At 40.4% G+C, this 22,605-nt stretch overlaps 1 protein-coding gene across 2 annotated transcripts in view; it reads right to left on the bottom strand.

Annotated features, from left to right (window-relative positions):
- Window positions 1-20,020, bottom strand: part of LOC139808344 (retinal homeobox protein Rx1) — a 46,380-nt gene extending 26,360 nt beyond the window's left edge. For both annotated transcript variants that reach the window (XM_071770219.1, XM_071770220.1), the window contains exons 1-2: window positions 18,919-20,020; window positions 1,013-1,245 (exon numbers count right to left, since the gene is read on the bottom strand). In XM_071770219.1, the coding sequence (XP_071626320.1) occupies window positions 1,013-1,245; window positions 18,919-19,087 (402 nt within the window). In that variant the 5' untranslated portion in view covers window positions 19,088-20,020. The remainder of the gene's footprint in view (window positions 1-1,012; window positions 1,246-18,918) is intronic.
- Window positions 20,021-22,605: the final 2,585 nt, after the last annotated feature.

The raw sequence follows: 22,605 nt of genomic DNA, 5'->3' as shown, positions 1-22,605 counted from the left end.
AGTGCGCGCGCGAATCCTGTAAGCTTCGTTTTTACAGGCTTAATGGCTGAGAATGGCTATTTAAATTCTTGCGTGAGATTAGAATAAAAGAATAAGCATATAAATAAAGAACTTGAGAATTACATCTTTCGAAATCTTGACGATGGTCCTGTTGAACCACCGGGGACCACGGTAGCTGCGTCACTGGCCCCGGTATACGTGCCGCTCGGCAAGCGTGCCCCCGGGAGCCTAATCGATGCGTCGTCGCACGCGACTGCGTGCTTTTATCGTTGTCACGCACATAATTAATTTAATTTAGTCTAATATGTTGGCCCAGCGCGCCAGGCAGCGATTGTCGTTCCGATTGTTTGCACGGAAACGCCAGCGTTAACCCCGGCCGGTTCGCCGAACACGATATTCGTATCCGTCAAATTTTGGCTGAGGAAGAATAAATCCTGTTATATCGTGTTGCAGGTCGCACGAGTGAATTTATTATGAACCGCCTTTGCAACTAACAATAAGTACAAGAAAAATGTTCGTAGCAACGTACTTTACACGAGATTATTTACGTACCTAATTGTAATAAATTTTCTGATATCTCGATAGTCCTGCCTTATATCAAAATGTGTATATTTCATGCTACATGTTATTGTGCTATGATAGTCGGTGAGGTCCGCCTTCATTTTGAAGAATTATTAAGGTATTTTAGCTGAGAGAGCGAGAGACGATAGGAAATATAGTCATTTTAAATATTAAAACTCTAAAAGGGTTTGTTTGTGCGCACCTAGAGACAAGAGAGGCAATTTATAAATCGATTAATGTTCTCAGAGGGATATAAAAGAACCCTCAATGTTTCTTTTTCTACTTCGTAAAAAGAAATATATTTTTCAATCGAGCGTCATTATTTCAAACTTCGAAAGAACCCTTTCTTTACTCTCGGACATGTATACCTAACGCTAGAAGTCGTATACGAAGGAAACGTATTATCTTCCCCCCTCGTCGATCCGGCGAATTCGTTCAGCAAATGACTCACCTGAACACGAACTTCCGGGAGGTTGACCTTCATGGCGAGCTCCTCCCTGGAGTAGACGTCCGGGTAGTGGGACTTCTCGAACGCTCTCTCGAGCTCGTGCAGCTGATAGGTGGTGAAGGTTGTCCGGTTGCGACGGTGCTTCTTCTTGCCCCCGTTGCCGTTTATGTCCTCCCCGCAGCCTGCGCCGAGCTCCTCGTCGCTGCCGCCGCCGGTGGAGTTGCAGCTGTTCTCACCTGGAAGCCGCGACAGAGAGAGAGAGTGTGGTCAGGTCTCCTCGGAAACGGTCGTTACGGGTAATAGAAGCGGTAATGGTGATCGATTTATCCGGAGTCGCAGCTATTACCCCCATTATGCGCGCATAATAGTAGCTATTAGAAGTGCTGCAACGCGTGGCCGCGCGGAATCGCGTGTTCACGTGTGCGTGCGTGCGTGCGTGCATGAGAAACGCATGTATGGGTGGACTTGATCGCGCGCTTTAAAGCGCTCGCGCTGTTCGCGCCTAGATTTCTTTTCTTTCTTTCTTTTTTTTTCTTGCGTTTTGTGATCGAGCAAGCGCGAAATACGACGCGTTACGCTTCGTTGAATGTAAAAGAGACAACGAGGATTAATTAGAGTATTTGACGTTTAATGTATGCGATGCTTAAGGGGAACGGAAGGACGCCAGTTATGGTTCGACGGGTGGATTACTTTTCTCGGGCGAGAGCATATATACAGTATCGGTTGTCATATTTCCTTTATATGTGAGGATACAATGTAATCTCACAGTGAGCTTGCAAAAATAAAATGTGAATCAGCACTAACAACACGATACACCATTATGGAAGTTAATAAACGTTCTTCCCATATGATTTCTTCGGATAACGAAGCGAATGAACTAAATTGCTATTTTTTTCTTTCGTCAGTAATTTGAAATAAATAAAAGATACTTCTTTCTTTATGATATTAAAGTGGAAGATTGGATATTGGTTATTGAGAATAAAGCTGCTGGAAAATTATTTATATTTTGAAAAATATAAAACACAATAAAATGTTTTACAAACGGAAGAGTAATAGCGCGGGTAAAATGTATTTTTCTCTAATAAATTAATAATAATTTTTGACATTAAATCAAGCTCCTGAAATATTTTTTAAAACAGATTTGTTACAAAATATGAGTTTCTGTCTCTCATAAGAAAAATTTAATAAGAAAAATTATATATGTACAATATATGAAAAAATAATGAAAATATGTATGTTTGTATAAAGTATATTGATATTTAACATGACTGATATAAAATGATTTATTTAAATGATTTGTTAAAACTCTATATTTCTGGATATAGAAATAGATCAGGATAAGTCTGTGTATTTATACGATTAAGGCATAAAACGAGTAGAGTATACTTAATTCAAGTCGGAAACGTTCTCATTTCTAAGGTGCTCGAAGGATGTTCTGAAATCTAATCGTTCACGAGAAGAACACGAGCATCGCCGTAAGTGCGCGTTCGCACGCACCCTTTTTATACCCAGTGACACTTTGTATTTGTGTAACTAGGCTCTATCGTTTCGTCGCCGCTTATCAGGCGCTTCATTAAGGTGACGGGCCACATCGCCGCGTCGTTATCATCGTTAACGAAAGGATCAAGCGAAAGCGACGGGGATTTATTTACACTGCTGAACAATCACGCGATCATTTTCATTGCAAATAACGACGACGCATTCCATCGTATTTGTGTATTTAGAAACGTATGGCCACGGCATTCGTGCCCCGGTATTCCGGTCGAGGTCTAATCGATTTAAGCGCGGAATTAATTGTCCGACCGACTACGATATGCCGTGCTGGGCGCGCACTGTGCTTAATTGTTTCACTGTCAAAGCGCAGGTGCATTGTAATGAGATTTGCATTGGCGATGACAGCGCTGGCGATGACATCGTGTTTGCCCGTAGTCTTGGAAAGTATAAGTTTCTTTGATACATGATATCGCATATCTCTATTTAATTTAAAACAACTGTACCGTAAAAAATACCGTAAAAAACTTCAAAAACAAATTGTGAATATTTGGCAGTAGATTTTATATTTATCTAGTGATTTATAGTTATTTAGTGAAAATGTATTATACCGGGGACATTTGATTTACATTTTTTACTCTAAAATCCATATCCACTTTTAAACAAGAAATCTGATTTCGCGTCATTTCTTCGAGCAATTACTTGATATTCATTGTTAATTTTTATTTCAATTTTATCTCAAAAAAATTTTTCTCTCAAAAACAAATGTTGCTCACGTACTTACATTACACGATTTGGAAAGTCCGCTGCTTCGGGTAAAAATCCTACTACTGTGTCTTACCGTGCACTTTTACTTTACTTTCGTATAAATTACAATTTTCTTCGTAAATTACACGATCGTCGCATTTCCAGACTGTGCAATTTCGCGGATTAAATCATTAAGTGAGTAATCACTGGGTAATTTTCGAGCACTTTGCGTCGCTGTGAGAGAACTTAAGGCGCGTCAACACGCGGCACTTCCACCGAGCTATTACGCTATCTCTTTCCTTGCAAATTACACCTTTCGTTGAGGTTGATGATTGCTCGCGTCTGAACGACCAATCAGAATTCACATTATTTTCATTTTTGAGGTAATATCGTTCGAAAGGCGGAATTACTCCACGATTTCCTTGTGTATTAGGTTGCTAAATAAATATAAATTATACGAGAGATTTTTTAATTGGCCATTAAAAATACATTATTTTAATTTTGCAAAATTGATCCGAATGTTATCTGTATATTAAGGATTTGCATAATACGTAAGTTACACAAATGTTGCGACAAATTTTATGATAGTTTTGGATAAAAATTGAGTGAGTAATTAAATGACAAATAAAAATACATTTTAATCTGTCGTTTCACAGTCCTGTCTTGGCTCTGCTAAAATTAATACGACTGCACGCTATTACACAATGCGGAACGCGTTGCGCTCGCTGGGCGAACTATTACGCGATCATTTTCCCTGCAAATTACATCCATCCCGGGTGCTGCGGTTACTCGTCGACGAACGCCCGATCAAACCTCGCATTATTCCCGTCCCCGAGTGTAATATCGTCCAAGAAACCGAACGGCACCACCGACGAAGAGATTGATCCTGCGGGACCGCGGCAGCAAATAGGTATTTTCCACCGTGCGCCCCTCCCTCCGCTAACCCCTCCTTTCGCCCTTCGCGTCCGCTCCCGTCGTAAATCCTAACTTCAGCCCGATCCGTCCTGTAGACGTAGCGATCAAGGGAAGTTTCTCTTTTGGGCAGCACCCCCTCCAGAGACCCCCTCCCCCCGACATATATATATATATATATATATATATATATATATATATATATATGTACATATATATGCGGATATACATATATCCAGGTACTCTCTCATTAACTGCATAATTAGCCTTCTCTCGCGTCGCAGCGCAGCGCGTTAGATCGAATTGTGGGGGGGTAATCGAGTGGCTCGATGGCGGCGTTCCGCGCGCACTCGCGCGAGCGTGCGCAGCTGCCTAGCACGGCACGCATCCTACGATTACGCGCACGCATCCAACACGCGCGCGCGGCGCCTACGCATCCCCGACGTATAGCTTCCTCGCGAGAAGCTTCGCCCGGCACTAACCAACAACCTAATAACCTCGCCTTGGCTGGCGATTGACGCGCGCTTGTACCGGCTAATTATCAACAACAATCGATAATGGTCCTCTCCCTCCCACCCTCGAGAGTGCCGACGCTACCGTCCCGCCGCACTGTCCCCTTATCGCATTTTCCGCCTCTTCCTCAGCATCGGTCTCCTTCCAATCCTTTCCGTCCCCTTCGTCATCCTCCCACGCTATCTCCTTCGACATGTATCCGCTTTTGTGATTACTCTGTTTTAGTTTGATCTCCTTTCTTTCCTCAAGGACAGGTTTATATGGAACTAATCAATTATAAACCAGCTATTATGCGGCTGCGAGATAATTTTATGTAGAAATATTTGTCAGTTTTTTTAAAGGAATTTTGCTTAGAAACTCAGAAACAACATCTACTATTTTTTATATTTTTACATGATTAATGCATTCTATATTTTTATATATGGAAGCATTTAGATGCTTCGTTTAAAGTATAAATACACTTACAGTATACACGAAAATGGAAGCAGTTTCCTAAATCTGAATTGATACGTTATTTAATGTAATTAAAACTGTTTTGTATCAGAAAACGCACAGTAACTCGATATATAGGTATGTGTAAGAAACTTAACAATGTTATCGTTACTTTAAACTTCTCGGTAAATTTTAATTATCCAATCGTGAGATTGCAAGACAGAAATTGCGAATGTTTGTAGATTCGTGGCGGTTGAAGGTTATTAACTAATTTAATTCAGCTTTCCGAAAGACGTGCAGCCATGCGTGCATGCTAAAAGTTTATTCGTGCATCATGCTCCGTGAAGTTTAACCGCCACCCGATAGAAGTTGGAAATTTACACCTGGAAGTTGCGTGTCGTCATTCTCACTCTTAGGCATTAGTTTCAAATAAAAACGTCTGAAAAAATTGAAATAGATTGCATGAAGTAAATTTGCATTTTACACATCTATTGATTTGGGCATACATGTGTACTGTACACCGTAATATAAATACATATAGCGCGAATTAGAGATGCCATCGATTCTCCATAATTTTTTAATATCTGCAAATAAATGACTGACACATTACGCGAGACGTAGCCAGCCGAGCAATTTTATCTCAATTATTTATCCGTCCATATCGAAAAATTACAAGGGGGCGGGGAATAAGTATGAAATATCCCACGCTCACATATGTTGTTTGCGCGCGACGATTGATGCTCCGTATGGATATTCACAGAAGCGGATTTCTGTGATGCGGGGGGGGGGGAGGACGTGTACACGTCTGACTCGAATAACTGGATGCCTCGTGTGTATGTGCGCGGATACGTCTGCGCAATAATTGGTTTCGGTCGGGACAGAGTAACCATCGTGATTAAATCCTACGAGGCAGCTGCAGGGTGGCGGAGCGCCGTCGCTCTTACTACTTGCCGCCCTGTTATATCGAGGAGTACATCCCCGATATAACGAGAACGACCTGCATTTTCGTGGATTAAACGCGACACTATGCCCGGAAAGCGAAAGTTTATGACATTATCCCAGAGCCGAGATCAGAATTGGCTGGAGGCAGTTGAGAATCAAAGAGCGTTGACCACTTTCCGCGCGTTACGAAGATTTACGAGAAATTTGTGTTGTAATGTTACGAATTTAAGCTAAAAAATAATTGACGAGTCTATTTTTGCAATGCATTTTGTAATATTTGTAACAAAATTAAATAAACTCTTATAAAAAGAATAAGACACAGATACGAAGAATTGTTTTTGTAATGTGTCTGCTTTAGTATATTAAAATTTTATGTTACATCACAAAAATTTTATATCACGTGAAAAAATATATTTATATATATAAGTAAGACAAATTTATTTAAATCAGGTCCTGTTATAAAAAAGATCTATCAGAAACTGTCACGTCGCAAAACGTAGGAATATTAACTAATGCAGTTTTCATGTTGCATTCTATCAGGGTCCTTATTCTGCTTATTGTTAGCGTGTTTCGGGACCCGCGGAACAAGTAGAGTGTTTTACGTTTTCTGCGTTCTCATCGGCGCGAGTAGGAGCGTCCTGATGAGCAATTTTGTGACACGATCTCGGAGAGGGATGAACGAGACAGTCGTCGGTATTTCGCGTTCACGAGCGACGAAGGAGATGGTATCGCGCAGATGCAAAGCGGTCCTAGTCGGTTCTCTAGCTACTTAAGAGATTGACACGGCGAGATAGTATAATGGACGGAGCGGTTGGAGAGAGGAGAGATTCGTGGCTTCGCTCCCCGGACCGGCCACCGGCTCTAATGGGCCAACACTGATCGTTGATAAATTTCAAAACGCCGTGGGGGCCTTTTGATTCTTCTCGGCGGCTTAATCGAGTTAAGTCGTCGATTGAGGTGCGCGTTAGCGGCGAGTTAATGCGCCGCGCGTCACTCCCCGGAGAACGATAGCACACGCAATCGTGTCTGTAAGTGCGATGTAAAATGCACGAGACGAAGCTACGCAAATGGCTGAACGATGTTTTCGTTTTCACACAGGCCGATGTTTTTATCATTTGCTTACATTATTTAAAGCAGTTACGTTAAAAATTGGTTTTCGGTATATTTCTAATTTAAATATCATATTTATATCGTTTGTAAATCTTTGGCTAATGCCCATAAATGACTGGTATTTATTATCGTAATGCACTCTACCTTCCTCAGAGATTACATTTTGTGTGGAAATAGAGTAAATCATTGATCAATAAAAAAAATTCCGCTAGTGTATCATGGTATTTTGTCAAATATATGTTCTCTAACTTTGATAGACAGCATTTTCGTAAATATCAACAATATGCAGTTTAATCGACATCCGAGCGAGCGGATCGCGTATCCGTGATGGGAATAAAAATTTATCGCTCTGTAAAATTTAGCGACGCGGTCGAGCGGGAAATGGGTCTTAAAAAAATCATCAGATATGTCAAAAGTTACGCATTGTTAGGCGCTTATTAAAAGCGACTAGCTCGGGTAGTTCAGTTCGTTTCCCTGTTTGTTAATGTAAACCGCATATATCCCAAAGCGCGCATTTAATATATTTACCACCAGCAAATGTCGCGAATGATGAATTAGAGGTAAACGAATTGATTCCAACAAATATATGAGCTTTCGCGAATCAGTCGTGGACGATGATATCCAACTGCCGCTCAAATTAATTAATGTCCCGTTGGCATTTGTTAAAGGAAAGTCATACTTTGGCGTATAAAACGAGAAGCCGGTCAACCGCCAATCAAGTGTCAAGATGGTTGCATGAAACCGATGAACTTTCGCGCTTTTTTAGACATCCGTAATCCAATATTATTTCGCAATGACAATTTTTTTCGCGCGGTTATTAGATCAGGCAGCTCGGTATCCCGAGATAACGATTTCGTAGAAGCTTGAAAATTCTATCACAATGTTGTTACGCCGATGAAAATTGCGGTATACTTTTCGTATCCGTCGTTCTTATGACTCGTAGATCCTTAATTTGTAATCGTGAGAACGATTAAGATAGAGTGGCTGATATAAAAATTAATAGTTGATGCGAAAATTGCGCGAATTCGGCGATATCAAAGATGAAGAAGGATGGATGCACGATGATTTTGTAAACTCGGTGATGTCGCGCGGAATGTGTACATTAAATTCGTGCCGCGTATTTAATTGAATTTCCTGTCCAATATTGATACGACTAACGCGGTATCCATAATCAAAAACTAGATGCCCGAAATGATTAATATTCCGATCTCGGTGCTATTTTAGTTAACTCGCCTGAGAAGAGCTGATAATCAGAATCGTTAAATCCAGCGCTAATATACCTTTAATGACCGAATACTTAGTTTAAATATCACATTTTTAGAACGTAATACTTCATTTAAAATGTGATGCGCTATTTATCTCGATCATTAAGCCGTTTTTACGTAATAAAAGATAAAATTTCTAATTACTGAAAATTTTCTTTGCCCCTTTCCTCTGTTGATATACATAATTACTACACATAGTTAATATACATAGTTGATAATCTACCGGTCTAGCGTTCTATTATGCAAAACAAATTCCGCATATTACAGAATACTTTGCTATATAGATCCGTTATTTTTTATTTCTTATTCATTACAATTTATTCATCACTATTTATTCATCCCTATTACCACTATTGTGCTCAATTGTGCATTTACGTCTCGCTGAGATGGTATTTTTATTGTCAAGTCAATTATATAAACGTTTCTCGAGCGTTTTTCGACACGTAAAAAATTTTCTCCGTGAAAAACGGGATTTCTTCGCGGATCCTGCTCGATATTCGATGCAGGATACACCGTGTCGTCGTTTGTACTTAAGCACGGCTGTCGATTCGGAATCTAATTTCCTTGATCGGGCGTGGGAGGAGACGGTGGTGAGACAAGGAGAGACGGAACGGGGGAAGAAATAAGAGAAAGAGGAAAGGTATGCCGTCACACAGAGGGCTTAGCTCGCCGACCAAAGAGGATTACAGAATTTGTCTTCTCGTGGACCATCACCGGTGTCGTTCCTTCCTCTCCCTCCTGCCTTGTGTCTTCCTCTCTTTTGGTTTCCTCCTCCTCCTCCTCATCCTCCTCTCGTCCTCTCGTCCTCTCGTCCTCTCGTCCCGACTCTTTCAGTTTTTATCTCCGGAACGAAACGCAATGGCCACTTTGCGCGGCACAAAGTTTCGACGGAAATTTCTTCGTAAAAGCCACTGTCACCTGTCGCGCTCTTTAATCCGACGCACGTATCGATCCTCGGGAGAAGTGTCTCCGCCCGCGCGACGATGCCCTTTCGCTCGCTCGAGACACAGCGAGAGGCGAGTGTTTTTATTACCCCGCGGTAGTACTTAATGCCGGCCAATACCACCCAGCAAATTTAATTTATTTAAAGCACTCGCAGTCGGATCATCGGGAGCTGTTAGTCGAGTTAATTGACGGGGGATTAATAAAGCGAGCGAGAAAGGGAAAGAGCGAGTAAATTAGCGAACTGGTTTCCGATCGATATCTCCGGCGAGGTTTTTCTTCGTCGGCGTATAAGCGAATGTAAAACGCGTTATCTCTCCTACACGGGAGATCGGGCCGGTTACATTAGTACTTCCCGGTTTGCGATAAATTAAATTTCTGGATGACCGATGCCGATGCAGGAGGTAACGGTCGCGTTAATCGATAACTGAGTTAACAAAACAGCCAGTGAGTAAATTACTTCGTAAGTTGGCGCATGTAATCGCGACAGCCTTTTTTTTCCCTCGTCGCTGTAACACACACATACACATATATACACCATCAGCTGTTTACGAAGAAGCGAAAAGGCAGGCAAGGGCGCGCGCGCTTAATCTCTGTAGGATGAATATTGAGTTCGTCGATTATTCGTGTACGGGATATCGAATTATTAAATCGTCAGGCGAGCGCGCGCGTATGTGTGTATCGCACAACAACGCTCGAGGTAATATTCTTAAGCTGTCATCGGGTTCTTGTCGCGAGGATAGTTTCCACCTAAGCGGGTCAACGTGTCCGTCGAGTAGAAAATGCTAAGACAGCACGCAGCGGTACTTAAACTGCACATCGCGAGAAACACCTTCGAAACAATATGCCAGCTTCAGAAATAATGCAACGTAATTAACATATTTAGCTTTCTTTGGAATATCGCTAAAAATATTCCTCAAGTGTAGATAATAATTGCAAGCTGGATTATGAAAACATGTTGGCGTTTATAACACTAACTTTATCCTCGAGGTTCAAATGAAAATTCTTTCGTATAAAATATAAATCTCGTTTCTTTTTTGGTTCCTTACTATATTTCTGCCATATATATTCAATCAATTCTTACACCGTTAAATTTGTAATTTCAAATTATACTCATTTTTAACCATTCCTATAAGTCGCCATTGCTTCTACTCAATATGTCGTTGATTTAACTAAACTAATGAAGTTAAAATAAAATACTGCAGTTTTGTGTTAAAATAATAAATTTCGACACATGGTGGTTAAAAATAATAAAATGTTATTTAATTCAAGGGATTGGTTTAAATTTCATTCCTTAATATTTAATAGTGTATATTTAATCTTGTCTCGTCGAATCGAGCGACCGTCCGCCTAATGATGGACGCTGATTTTTCGATAGGTATTACCGCGTGTGCGGAGCACGCAATCTTCCTCTAACGTTACCGCGCGTAAAATTCGCGCGGTCGACCTCGCAAGACTCGCGGGAGAGAGAGAGAGCGTCGTTTCCGGATGCACGTGCGTAGAGGTCAAGGTGGACGAAGACGGGAGGGGGAGAGAGGTACGATTTATTTTGTTTACGTTACCTCTCGCGTAGTTTATAGCTCGTGACGGCGCGGGGCCTTCGTTATAATAGTAATCAACGGGCGGGCGGGCGGGCGGCCCCTCGTTATCGTTACTAGTTAATAATTTAATTGTTCGGTGGCGTGCGGGTTTTATTGGGATATCTCTGCCGACATCGCGCGCCGTGTTGCGCGCGCGAACGTATATTCCGTGGGCGTGCGTGTCTGCGTGCCGCTTTACCAGCCGAAAGGCCGCGTGTGCGGCTCGCGTACGCGGCTCCGCACGCGTGTGATGTGCGCGCACGGGTACGCACGCACGGCAGACACGCAGGCACGCACGCACGCAAAGCAGGCAGACGGAGTGACTGACTGACGGCTCGCATACACACACACACACATACACTCGCGGCCTGAATTATCCAGGCGTCAATATTAATCGTGGTAATGACGTACCAATTGCTAATCGCTGCACAAATTACGCCAATACTGCGCTGCGCGAGCGTCTCTACTTCCGCCGTGTCTGCCAGTATATACCCGATGCCTCGCTCGCTCCCTTCCGCGCGCTGTTTACTCTCGTCCTCTCTCGCTCTCGCCCTCTCCGTCTTCCGACGTATCCTCGCGGCGTATCCTCCACGTTTACGCCGATGTATGCAGACTTCCGTCTCGGCGTAGTCGAGCTATCGATCACGAGGCATTTCGGTATCCGAGCGCAGTAAAACAGATTCCGCGATGCCCGGTGTACGATTGATCGGTGACACACGCGCGCCAATTACCACTCGCAAGCCTTAATCGCAAGCGGTAATCCGGTTAAACTGCCGCGAAACGGCATGGCGCCGGTGCCGCCCCAGAGGAAAATTTTGCGTATCTAATCGTTGTCGAAATCTCGATCAATTAGTCTTGCGACAGTTGTTACTGCGGAAATTGCATTTACGAGGAAAAAAAACAACGAAACCATTTGAAATGTGTGAATTAAATAATATATTCCGCAAGGAATTTATCCAGATATTTCGTGATGTGAAAAGAAATATTAGTTTAAAACGATTATCGGAAAGAAGTCTTCGTCAACGACTAATCAATATTTTTATTTTGCATGTCCGTATTGTTTCGACATCAATTACGTGCGTTTAAGGGAATTTTTTCACCGCTGCTCTAATATCTTTAACCCTCGCAACCTAGCTGAGGTCGTTTTTTTGACGAACGAAAAATGATGATATTTTCTGTTTTATCGAAGATAATGATTCCGAGTAGTTATTTTCATAACAATATTTATACTTTTTGTTACTTTTGATTTCAATAAAAATGTTCATATAAAAAATTTTTTATTTTATAGATCGAAAACTTGTTTTTTTTTTAAATATAAAATAAGTAAGGTAAGGGTAAAAAACGACTAGATAAGTTATATGAAATTCTAGAGCAGATGGGCAGCAAGAGTTAATAATGCACGCGCGGTTATATTCCGAAAAGGGAAAATAGTACTGACGAGTTTTGTGGCGAATTTAGCGTGTAGTAGAGGTCAACGATTGGAGTTCAACTTTTCCATTTCTTGCACGGCTGCGTTCAATTTGCGATCGGACCGTAAGTGCGAAAAGTTTGCTGTCGAAAAAACAACGAGACGTAATCGCCGATGCCCCCCGTACTCACGGTCGTACTCCCGTGTGTTGTCACGCGATCGAAATTGCTCCCTCTATAACAAAGCGCTTTTACGTGCGGCCCGACGCGACGCCCTTACGTTACGTCTGTAGAACTGTGGTAATTTTTGCAATATAGACATTACCACTGGTACACAAAGGTAGGAACTTTAGACGTAGATTGATTTTGTGACTTCGCCGAGACACTATCTATTCGCAAGAATTTCAAATCGAAAGCTTCAAAAGACAGTCGTCATATTTACTTGGAAAGATATAGAGAGATATAACATAAAATGCAAAATAAAAAAAATATAGAGAAAAATTGTGAATATTTGCCTTTTAAGACTCGAAGCTTGAACTTCGAAATAGCCGGAGAAAAAGAGAGAGAAAAAGCGTACGATACTTGAATAAACGTGTAAACGTAGCAAATGAGTATACATATTGATTCGTATTGCCGACGCGCAAAATGTAGATGTTGCATTTTAAGTTGCAGTTGTACGTTGATAAGTGCGGGTAGGTCGTATATCAGAGCCTGCGATCAGATTAGCGTCAATTTAGCGGTAAAAGCCAGGTCGTAAATATTTCCTACAAACTCGAATCAGATGAAGCGAGGTAATGCACGTACACACACGCGCAATAAGTAATGAAATTGTGATAACGCGACTCATGCCAGCGAGGAAAAATATGAATTTTTCAAACGGAAAAATATAAAACAAAATATCTATTTATTCGCAAGATAATTGTTTCGGCAAGGTGTCCCGGTTATACGCATTCGAGTTTATTATTCCATACGACATAATTGATATTTACGATTGTCGTGACAGTAGCTTCGCGTATTTGTCGAGGAATCATATAATTTGATCGTCAAATGATTAATTCTTCACTTTGCAAAGAAGCGATTTATCTTTTTACATTGTGCAAGTATGTACTTTACTTTTTTTTTAATTTAAAATGATAAATTATTTTATTTTTGTCATGTGCTGATCAAGTTTTTCTAGACGAGTCAGTTTTGTCGCGCAGATCATTTTATGAAATCAATTATTTACTGCGAATAAATAGTGTGTTCGAGATCGTTGCGGATAATAATGTCGCGGTAGTTTATCGTAATTAGCATGGGATATTATCAGTCGCGCGCACGATTAATTATGGCTCCGTTCTCGGAAAGATGACTTGGTATTGGGAATTGAATTAGACGGAATAATTGTGAAACTTGCGAGGCAGATGATGAAATTATGAAGCGGAAAGTTAACGACGTTAGCACGGCGTTAAAAGGAATTAGACAATCGCTGGGGAACTTCGTAACACGACGAAGAATTAATTCGAAATGTGTTAACGTCGCTGTCCACGTATGTCGCGGGATTGATCTCGCGTACTGAAAGCGATTTCACATTTGTTCGACTAATACACGTTGTTTAATCGGCTTATCTCGCCATTATCCATCTTACGCTTTCTATCCTTTTCATCGGTCGGGGCAATAAGCGCAAGTTGCAATATATCTTTCCAATACGACAATATTAATGATTACGATGAATTACACGTAAAAGCGGAGAATTATTCACGAACAGTGAGCACTCCGATTGATAAAAAGAAAAGAATAACTCTCTCTCTCTCGCGCGCGCGTGATATTTGATTAACAGTAAAATTTGATTAACAGTATCGGTGTAAATAATATTTTATTATACATTAATCTTTATTTTAAAAACATAAGTTGCATATGGGAATAGTGTGATACGTTTATCGAAAATAAAAAAGATGTGCAAAATTTAATAAATTTAAAATAAATGAAAATACAAGTTAACTTTATGAGAAAGTCGTGAGATATTTATTCAGAACAATCAGAACATTAGTTCCAAGCTTTTTCAGCTGTGTCGTCGATTCTATAAAAGACAATTATTTGCTAAATATTATTTATATATTGCCATATTAACTATTTTTTCTATAAGTTAGATACAAAAAGGGAGCAATTGTAAAGCTCCTTGTACAGCGCATACGAGGATAATACGGCATCAATCATCTTGCATCAATAAATCGATCGCTTCACCGTCTAACTTCAGCAGTAATTTATGCTTAACGCGATTTGACTTTATTTCGGGAGATCGGAAGCTAAAACGGGAGACTGACAAATACCAAATTCGCAACGTAGCACGGTGACACGTGTACAAATAACGCGTATCGCGTTCGTCGCGCACGTCGCGACAATGGTCATTCGTTATTCCACCGAGTTAATTTCGATCAATCGCGGCCGCACGGTAGACGACCGATTCCCGCTGAAGATAACAGACCTGTTAGTCCCCGTGTTAAAACTACAAGAGCGATAGAAGAGGTGAAGGTGGAAGAAGCGCGGGGAGGAAAGAAGACGAGGCAGGCACGATCCATTAGTAGGCACGTCAATTCACCTCTTAAGAAGCGACTTAAAGCCGCTTCCACCTATCTCTTCTCTTCCCCCCATTTTTCTCTCTTTTTTCTGTCTTCCTCGTCGTTTCCTCTGCTCTCCTTCATACTTATTAGTGGCGAGTTGGCCCTCGCCTTTTACCTCTTCTTTCTTCCCGCGCGTACGGTATCATAATTAATGATAATTCGATTAGCGGGACAAGATTGGGTCTCGGCTAAGCAGCCTCCGTCTTTTTCTCAGCACATTTCTCTCGCGGTTGGTCCACCTGGCCTCTTCATAATTTCCTTCGAAAACGATTAACGTAAATCCTCGGGAATAAACGCCGACAATTAATCCTACGTCGAACATATTAAGCTTGACAATTCAGGCTTGTTATAGTTTGGAAACAGATAAGAATGACTTTATTCTATATGTGTTTATTCTCCAACTCGATGTAATTTCTTCTATCGACGTTTTCACTTCCGATAAGATTATGAGTTATTTGATTCATGAAATTTAATGAAAAATCCTTTTCTAAATAGAAATATGTGCCCCAGAAAACGCAACAATAATCTTTTTATTGACCAACGCTGCAATATGATATTTATTAAACTATTCTTATTATATTTTGTACAATTAATCGCAATTAGTACTTTTACCAAAATATATTTTTAATGCAGTTACATTAAAATATATATCGCGGACGATATGAGTTCTTTTACACATAAAATCTTTTATCAATTAATCATAAACAAACTGGAGTTATGTTAAAAGGACAGCTTTGCCCTTGATCATTTTAGGGCTTGATGTAAAAATGAATAAGCACCACGTCAATATATTTCAGTCTCTTTTTTACTTCCTAAAATTTTTCAAAGTAAGTTCATAAGCTAGCAATTTGCGATCGATTAATACGCGATAAGCGTTTCGATAGTTCGTCCTATGATATTTATGCCATTGTTAGTCAGAATGGAAGGCTATTGTTATCGTGAGAAACAATATAACGCTTCGTTGAAAATTAAGCATCGCAACAATCGATCCGCCGCGCGTGCTCTTGGTCACGAATGTGACTCTCTGACGATGACGCTAATTTATATCACTTACGGCGATAATATCCGATAGCTGTTTGCCCATTTTTTTCGTCCGAGCACCGTACCAATAATGGTAGCGCCGGCACAAAATTGTTTTGTCGATTCCGACCCTTCCGCCGAAAGTGTTGCGTCGATAACTCGCGCTCTCGCCCCCGTTGTGTGTGCGCGCACTTTCAGAATGACACGAACGACAGTTCGTGGGCAGCGTAGGCGAGCCGAGACGAAAGTGTCTCGAAACAGGAATTATCGGATATACGTTTCACCGAGCGGGGAGGCACACGCTCTACCTCCGACCGCTCCGGGTCGGTTCGATCGCTCGATTCGGTTTCGACGCTGAATTAGCGTGTCCGCCTAGTTTAGAGAACGAGATCCGCGTCGCGATACTAACGATTTTCCAATTATACGCTAACGCTACCGACGAGACGCCCATGCCGAACGCTGCTCCCGCCGTGTGGCGTGGAATCACACGTACACGACAGGTGTAGGATTGGTTCCGTGCAGGAAATTGACGCCAAGATCTAAGTGTATATCTTTAGAATGTGATTGGACTTTAGACAATACGTTATTCGTGGTCTTCTAAACTTTATACATTTTAATAAAATAAAAATAATTATAATTTATCTATTTTAATTGTTGTTAGGCAATTGCGCGTTGATGAATTTAATTTTAACTTTATTTTTATCTGTATCGTGTCGTGTCGTTTATAATCTAGGATTTTATCGAAAGATAATCATCTCGTTATAATTTAGACAGACAAACATATTGTCTTTATTTTGAATTTAATTATTTTATAAAAGTTTCCCTCTCTCTTTTCTGTCTTCTTATAAGACATGATTATTTCAGCACTAAATGGAATAATAATTACGAAATACATAGAGTTTCATTACATTTATGGCTCGAATTTAAACGTATTATTCATTGATCGCGACGATTAATATCATCGCGATTAGGTGTCTTTGGAAACGTGTAATCCATTAATCATTGATATGTGGTTTATGAACATATGATGAAGTGGTATAAACACGAATTATTTTAATGTAATTAAAATAAAGTAGCGCTACTGCATTGTTAGAATAAATCTTTACCAGTTGCGGAAAATACTACGCAAATTAAATAATGCGACGCATAAATGTCTCGTGAGAAGGTGAAGAAGTAGTGTGCGGTAAATTGATTACATCAGTACGGTGAAAAATCACGCAACGAACATAATTATTATCTAGATCTACATATATCTATAATCTATGCTGTTACTCGTTATTTCATTGGGTTACAACTTTCGTCAATCGTAAGACGTATACATATGTAAATGCCGTATTACAATTTTGTTTTATTTTGATTCGAGAAAATAACGTGTAATTATTAATATCTTCTTTTATACTCTTGCGCCTGTGAGAAAACCAGTTAGTAGAAATAAATTTAATCTCACAAAGAGAAAACTGTAAAACTTTCCAATGCAAAACTTTTCTACTTTTATATTGTATTAGATATCAGAAAAAATATAGCACATGCGCTTACAATTAGTTGAATGAAGCAGCGCAATGATTTTTCAATGTTAAGGTCAATAACTGGTATTTCACAGTAATATTCTAATAATGATTTAATTTTCATTGCTTTGTGATATATTGATAATCGCTGTTAATTTCATTATTGAACAATTATTGCATTGCGCCACTTATTTGTGCGTCCAAATCATTCCCTGATTCCGTTACGTACACTTCTTCATTATTTTTCTTAAATTTTATCCTTGGAATACAGAGGAAATGTACATCGGTCAAACGTGACCCCGGCGATAATTAATCGAAACTCGATCAAACTGCATTACTGGCCCGTAACGCAACTGCCAGACAGGATAGCAAAGCGAACTCGCGGCGCTTGATCGTGTCTGTCCGGCAGGATGCAAGATTCAACAGACGCACAGCGGAACAGTTTAGTCTGCTAATCGAATTAATCCGTAAATGCGAAAAAATGATCGGACTCCGTAGAAAACTACACGCGGCTGTCAGCCGAAATTCAATTAGGTTTTCTATCAATTACGCTATTAACGGGCGCTATTGATTTTTTGTTTTGGGGCAGTGATACCACAAGTTGATATCTGAATACATCCGACTGAACGTTACTTTGAAACATTCATTCTTAAAATTGAGCGATTTTCGATATCTAATTGTAAAAAGAGAAATTGAAAACTAGTGATTTAATTAACAATTAATAAACAGATAGTGAACTATATAACAAGTTTTTAATTAACAGCCGAACACGATAATGAATAGGTGATTAATGATGTGATAGCGCCTAATAAACCATAGACGGATAGTAACGAAGGAAAGTAATTGGATGGGACGGACAACCGAAGCTACATCGCTAATGGATTTCGAAAGCATTTGTAACGGATTTCAGAAGCGTAAGGCGTTTTATAATTTAGAAATCGAGATGCTTTGCATGCCTCTTGAGGAGAAGGGTTTCCTAAAGCTATAACATGAGAACTAACTTCTGCGTGCATCAATCCGACGGCCCGAGAAAGCGACGAAATCTTTTGCGAATTTTGGTAGAGAAACTGTTAAGAAAAAAAGCTGTATTTGTATTAGATTAGCTGAGCGGTCTAAGCGAATCGCGAATATATGTAACATTACCCTAGTTTTGTTTTGAATTTTGACAAATCACAAGGACGTTTTCAATATGTCAATGTTTCAGTTTAATCAACGTTCAATTCTTCGCGAACTTGGAAATATTAAACGTCAGAATACTAAAAAAAAAAGCTATTATTATTTTTAAATTTCGAAAGCGAAAAATAAAAATTTAAATCAAATTCTTAATTTCGATTCCTTCGTAAAGGTATTCCCCTTGTAAGGATTATTTTTAGAGAAGTGTAAAAATAATTTTGGGGGGGATATTACTTTAATCTTATGTAATGAGATTATAAGAGGAATTGGTACCGGTATTTTCCTGCGTGTTGGTGTCCTCCATTTCCTGATGAGTCCTTTTATGGCTAGCCAATCCGAGGATCGCGTCGATGCTGTGTCGTGGCGTACTGCTGGCCGGTTTCGGTAAAACGATGTCCTGACTATTCTGCGAGGCCGTGTCGACGAGTTGCTGAGAATCCATTGTCGGAAACTCGTTCGCTGGACTCTTCCCGAAGACTGTTTCGAGTTGGATCACCACCCTCGCCGGTTAAAAATCTCGCGAGTGCAGATGCGGATACACTAAAGCTCTAAAATTGCACGACAAAACTCTTTGGCACACGTGTCCTTCATCGTGAAGTGTATTTCGGGTAACATCATGCACTGTTTGAGAAGTATGTCAGTTCCAGAGCAACGTACGTTTATATAACTCATGTATCTTCAGACATCTAATTTCAGTTTCCCATAGATCTCTCTTAGCTGCCGAAATGTTTGTCTGTTAATCGACTTTGATCATGTCATCGACTCGAATGACCGCGGGATCGAATTTTAGATGTATTTACCCCAGTGTTTAATCTGGACGTGTCAAAACTGGACGAAACTCATTCAATATACGAAGTTAAATTTTGTAATAAGTTTTTGTAGTCACATGTCACCTCTTCACAAGTCATGGTACAGAGCATGGCACTTTTATCAACATTTTTTATTAACACGGAACTGATCTGTCTTTTCTAGCAATCATTCAAACAACAATAAGAGTTCGTTCGTCGAATGTTCGTTCATCGAAATGTTTCCAAATGTTCATCACCCATACCTGTTAGTACTCAAGAGTAATACTCTTTCGCTATTGTTTACTAACACCAGATTATTGTCCAAAGTCTTTCAACGATTCGTCGAATGATCCGCATCCACCGCGATCACCTACTTAGCTCAGTAAAAGTTAAATCGATTGCGGAAGGAAGCGTATCCTCTAATTTCTTGACAAGACGTCCGACTTCGTCCTCGCTCATTCACTTTCGCAGGCGCCAGATGGCTAGATGGAACCTTTCCCGTCGAAGCTCTTGAGCGTGCGTCGTGCCAACGAGGACTAGCCGGCCGTCGTCTACCGGGGTAGCCTTTGTTGCAGCTGTACACAACTGTACTCCCGAAGACTACTCGCCGGTGAAAGAGGTGGTCCGGGCATGAGCCGCGCGGAGGCGTGGCCTAGACCGACGAATCGGCACTGCCGTTCGTCGGACTTGCAACCAATCGCGGCAGGGATCCAGGAACATGGCGAGATCAGTGGTACTCAACCGACTGGGTTTCAGAGGTAACCCTCTCTCTTGGACGGGGTAGCCGCAGGGGTTGAGGGGAGCGGACGGACTCCCATGACGCCGTACGCGCGTCTCGTTCCCACCAAGGTGTACGTGTGAGCGTCACGAGGGTTGTTGTGTGCGCGCCTGTCCCTGCGTGTGTACGAGCGTGTACGTGTAAGAGACGAACACAGGACGAGCGAGTCCCGCGCGCACACGCGCACCGCGAAGGGGTGGTTCACCTAAACAGAGGTGGATGGTACACACACGCGGCCGGAGTGGGTTGATTCTTGCGGCGGATTCTGGCATCCCCTGTAATTGCCAGAAATGAGGTAAAGCTTACCGCTTACGCCAAGCCTCCTACGCTTCTGGATGCCCCGCGGATCCGCGGGACCTTACGCGTCGCTTTTGTCTGCGATTCATCTATGCACCTACCTGCATCGAGACGGTCGCTTCGGCTCCTAGTGATTCGTTTCTGTCCGCAGATTAAAACTGATATAAATTGCAAATTTGATGAATTTAACTTTCGATGTTGGCACATGAAAATCAATGTTTATCTATGACATTAGAAACCTGACATTTTATCGAAGTTTTTGCGAGTTTTAAGGAAGCCCGAGAGATTCACCGCGTTCGAAATGATTTTTCCGACAGAGCAAGGTATTTATTTCGCAACTATTTATCGCAATAAATTAACATACAAAAATATTATTCCTACGTAACATGAACATTATTTAAAATTTAGTGCGATACAATAAAATAAAGCCTCGTTTATTCTATTGGCTGTGGTCAAAGTGTTAGTACATTTACGTAATATCATACATTTATATTGATGATTATATGTGTATATTATAGCGTTATACATGTGCGTACAATTCCTATGCCACTCACAGAAATGTCACAAGTTCAAATAAATTCTCTCGTTTAAAAACAAATATCGTGTTTGTAGATTCGCGATTATTATCAGAGCCAATGGTATTCTTATCAATTTTACAATCTAACGTTATTGCTGTTTGTGTAATTACTTATTAAAGTTTGAGCCAATCCGCGGTCATATTCAATATTGTTGCAAAATCGCTCGTACGATAAGACGAGAATTTATTTTGGCGAAAACAGTTTTACAGCGTTTTGAAGCGATTTTTTTCTGTTTTACCGTTATTTCCTTCCGCAAACTCCCAAAATTAGCTTCGCGACAAAGAGACGAGAAGTGGACGTTTTCCGGTTACCAGAATGGCGGATCCGGGTTGAAAATTGTTTCTTTTTTCGAGCGGCCGGCCGAAAACCGTGCGCACAAAACGAATCCCCGTTTCCCATTCCACGTTCGATTCCGCGTATCGTCGTTACCATTTGGCGTTTTAGCCCGGGGGGAAGTGTACGCCCACAAAACCGCGCCACAAAAGATATCCGCCTGTAGCGAAACAGTAGCTACTCAAAATCGATCCGACTAAATCGAGGCAAATTATACGTTGCGGAGACGAGAGTTGCTCGCGCGCGCGTTTTCTCTTCCGTTATAGAAAAGACCCCCGCGTGCTCGTTGGCGCGCGACTCCTGGCTGCGTCGCCGAAAATGCACCACCGCTGTAATCGAATTCTGCATGTATGCATTGCACCTCGCGAAAAAGGACTACGCTCGGTGCAAGGATGAATCATAACGATGACGGTATCGATATTGCGTTTACTCATCGTTCACGTGTTTACGATCACGTGTGGCTTTAGAAAAAATAATAACTTGCAAAATAACAACTTACAGTAAAAAAATATAAAAACTTTAATCATCTGGGAAGTAAAGGTAAAAACTTTTTTCTTTCTCTTCTTTCTCTATCTGACTCTCTGTGTCTCTCTTTAACAAAATCTATATTTTTCTCTATTTGTATTTAGTAAATAGCAAGAAGAAAAGTAACTTTTTTTATCTCGGAATTATTATAATAAAGTGACTTTTGAAAATAAAAATTATATTATAGTTTTAAATTTGATCAATTATATTAAATTATCTAATTTGTAATAAGTTAAATTAAAAGAAAAAATATATATATTACACAATTTACAGATTTATTTGCTAGTATAGCTTTACATTAAAATCTATTCATCATAATTCGTAAAAAGTTATGCTAGTCACAATTATTAATATTGATCGAAATTAGCTACCTATTCTTCTAACTTCCTAATTCGTTACAAATTGTAATCAACGTATCGAAATCTTGTCGTCTTTTCTAGTCATATCTTACTATAGTCATAGTCTCGCTTTGAAAAAATTAAGAACTGAATTTATCAATGCCGATACAAAGTTGATGACGCTTTTTAAATATAGTTTTTTCAAAAATCGAGCAACAGACAAGAAAGAGAAAATTGAGAATCAGCAAGTCAAGATCAGTTTCATTAATTATAGCAATACGTCTATTCATCTCACGTTTGAAAGATTGCGCGAAGGCGATATT

This window comes from Temnothorax longispinosus, chromosome 2 (assembly GCF_030848805.1).
Source record: "Temnothorax longispinosus isolate EJ_2023e chromosome 2, Tlon_JGU_v1, whole genome shotgun sequence".
NCBI classification, from domain to species: Eukaryota; Metazoa; Arthropoda; class Insecta; order Hymenoptera; family Formicidae; genus Temnothorax; species Temnothorax longispinosus.
The sequence above is the reverse complement of the archived record's forward strand: the minus strand, read 5'-3'. Positions and strand labels throughout refer to the sequence as shown.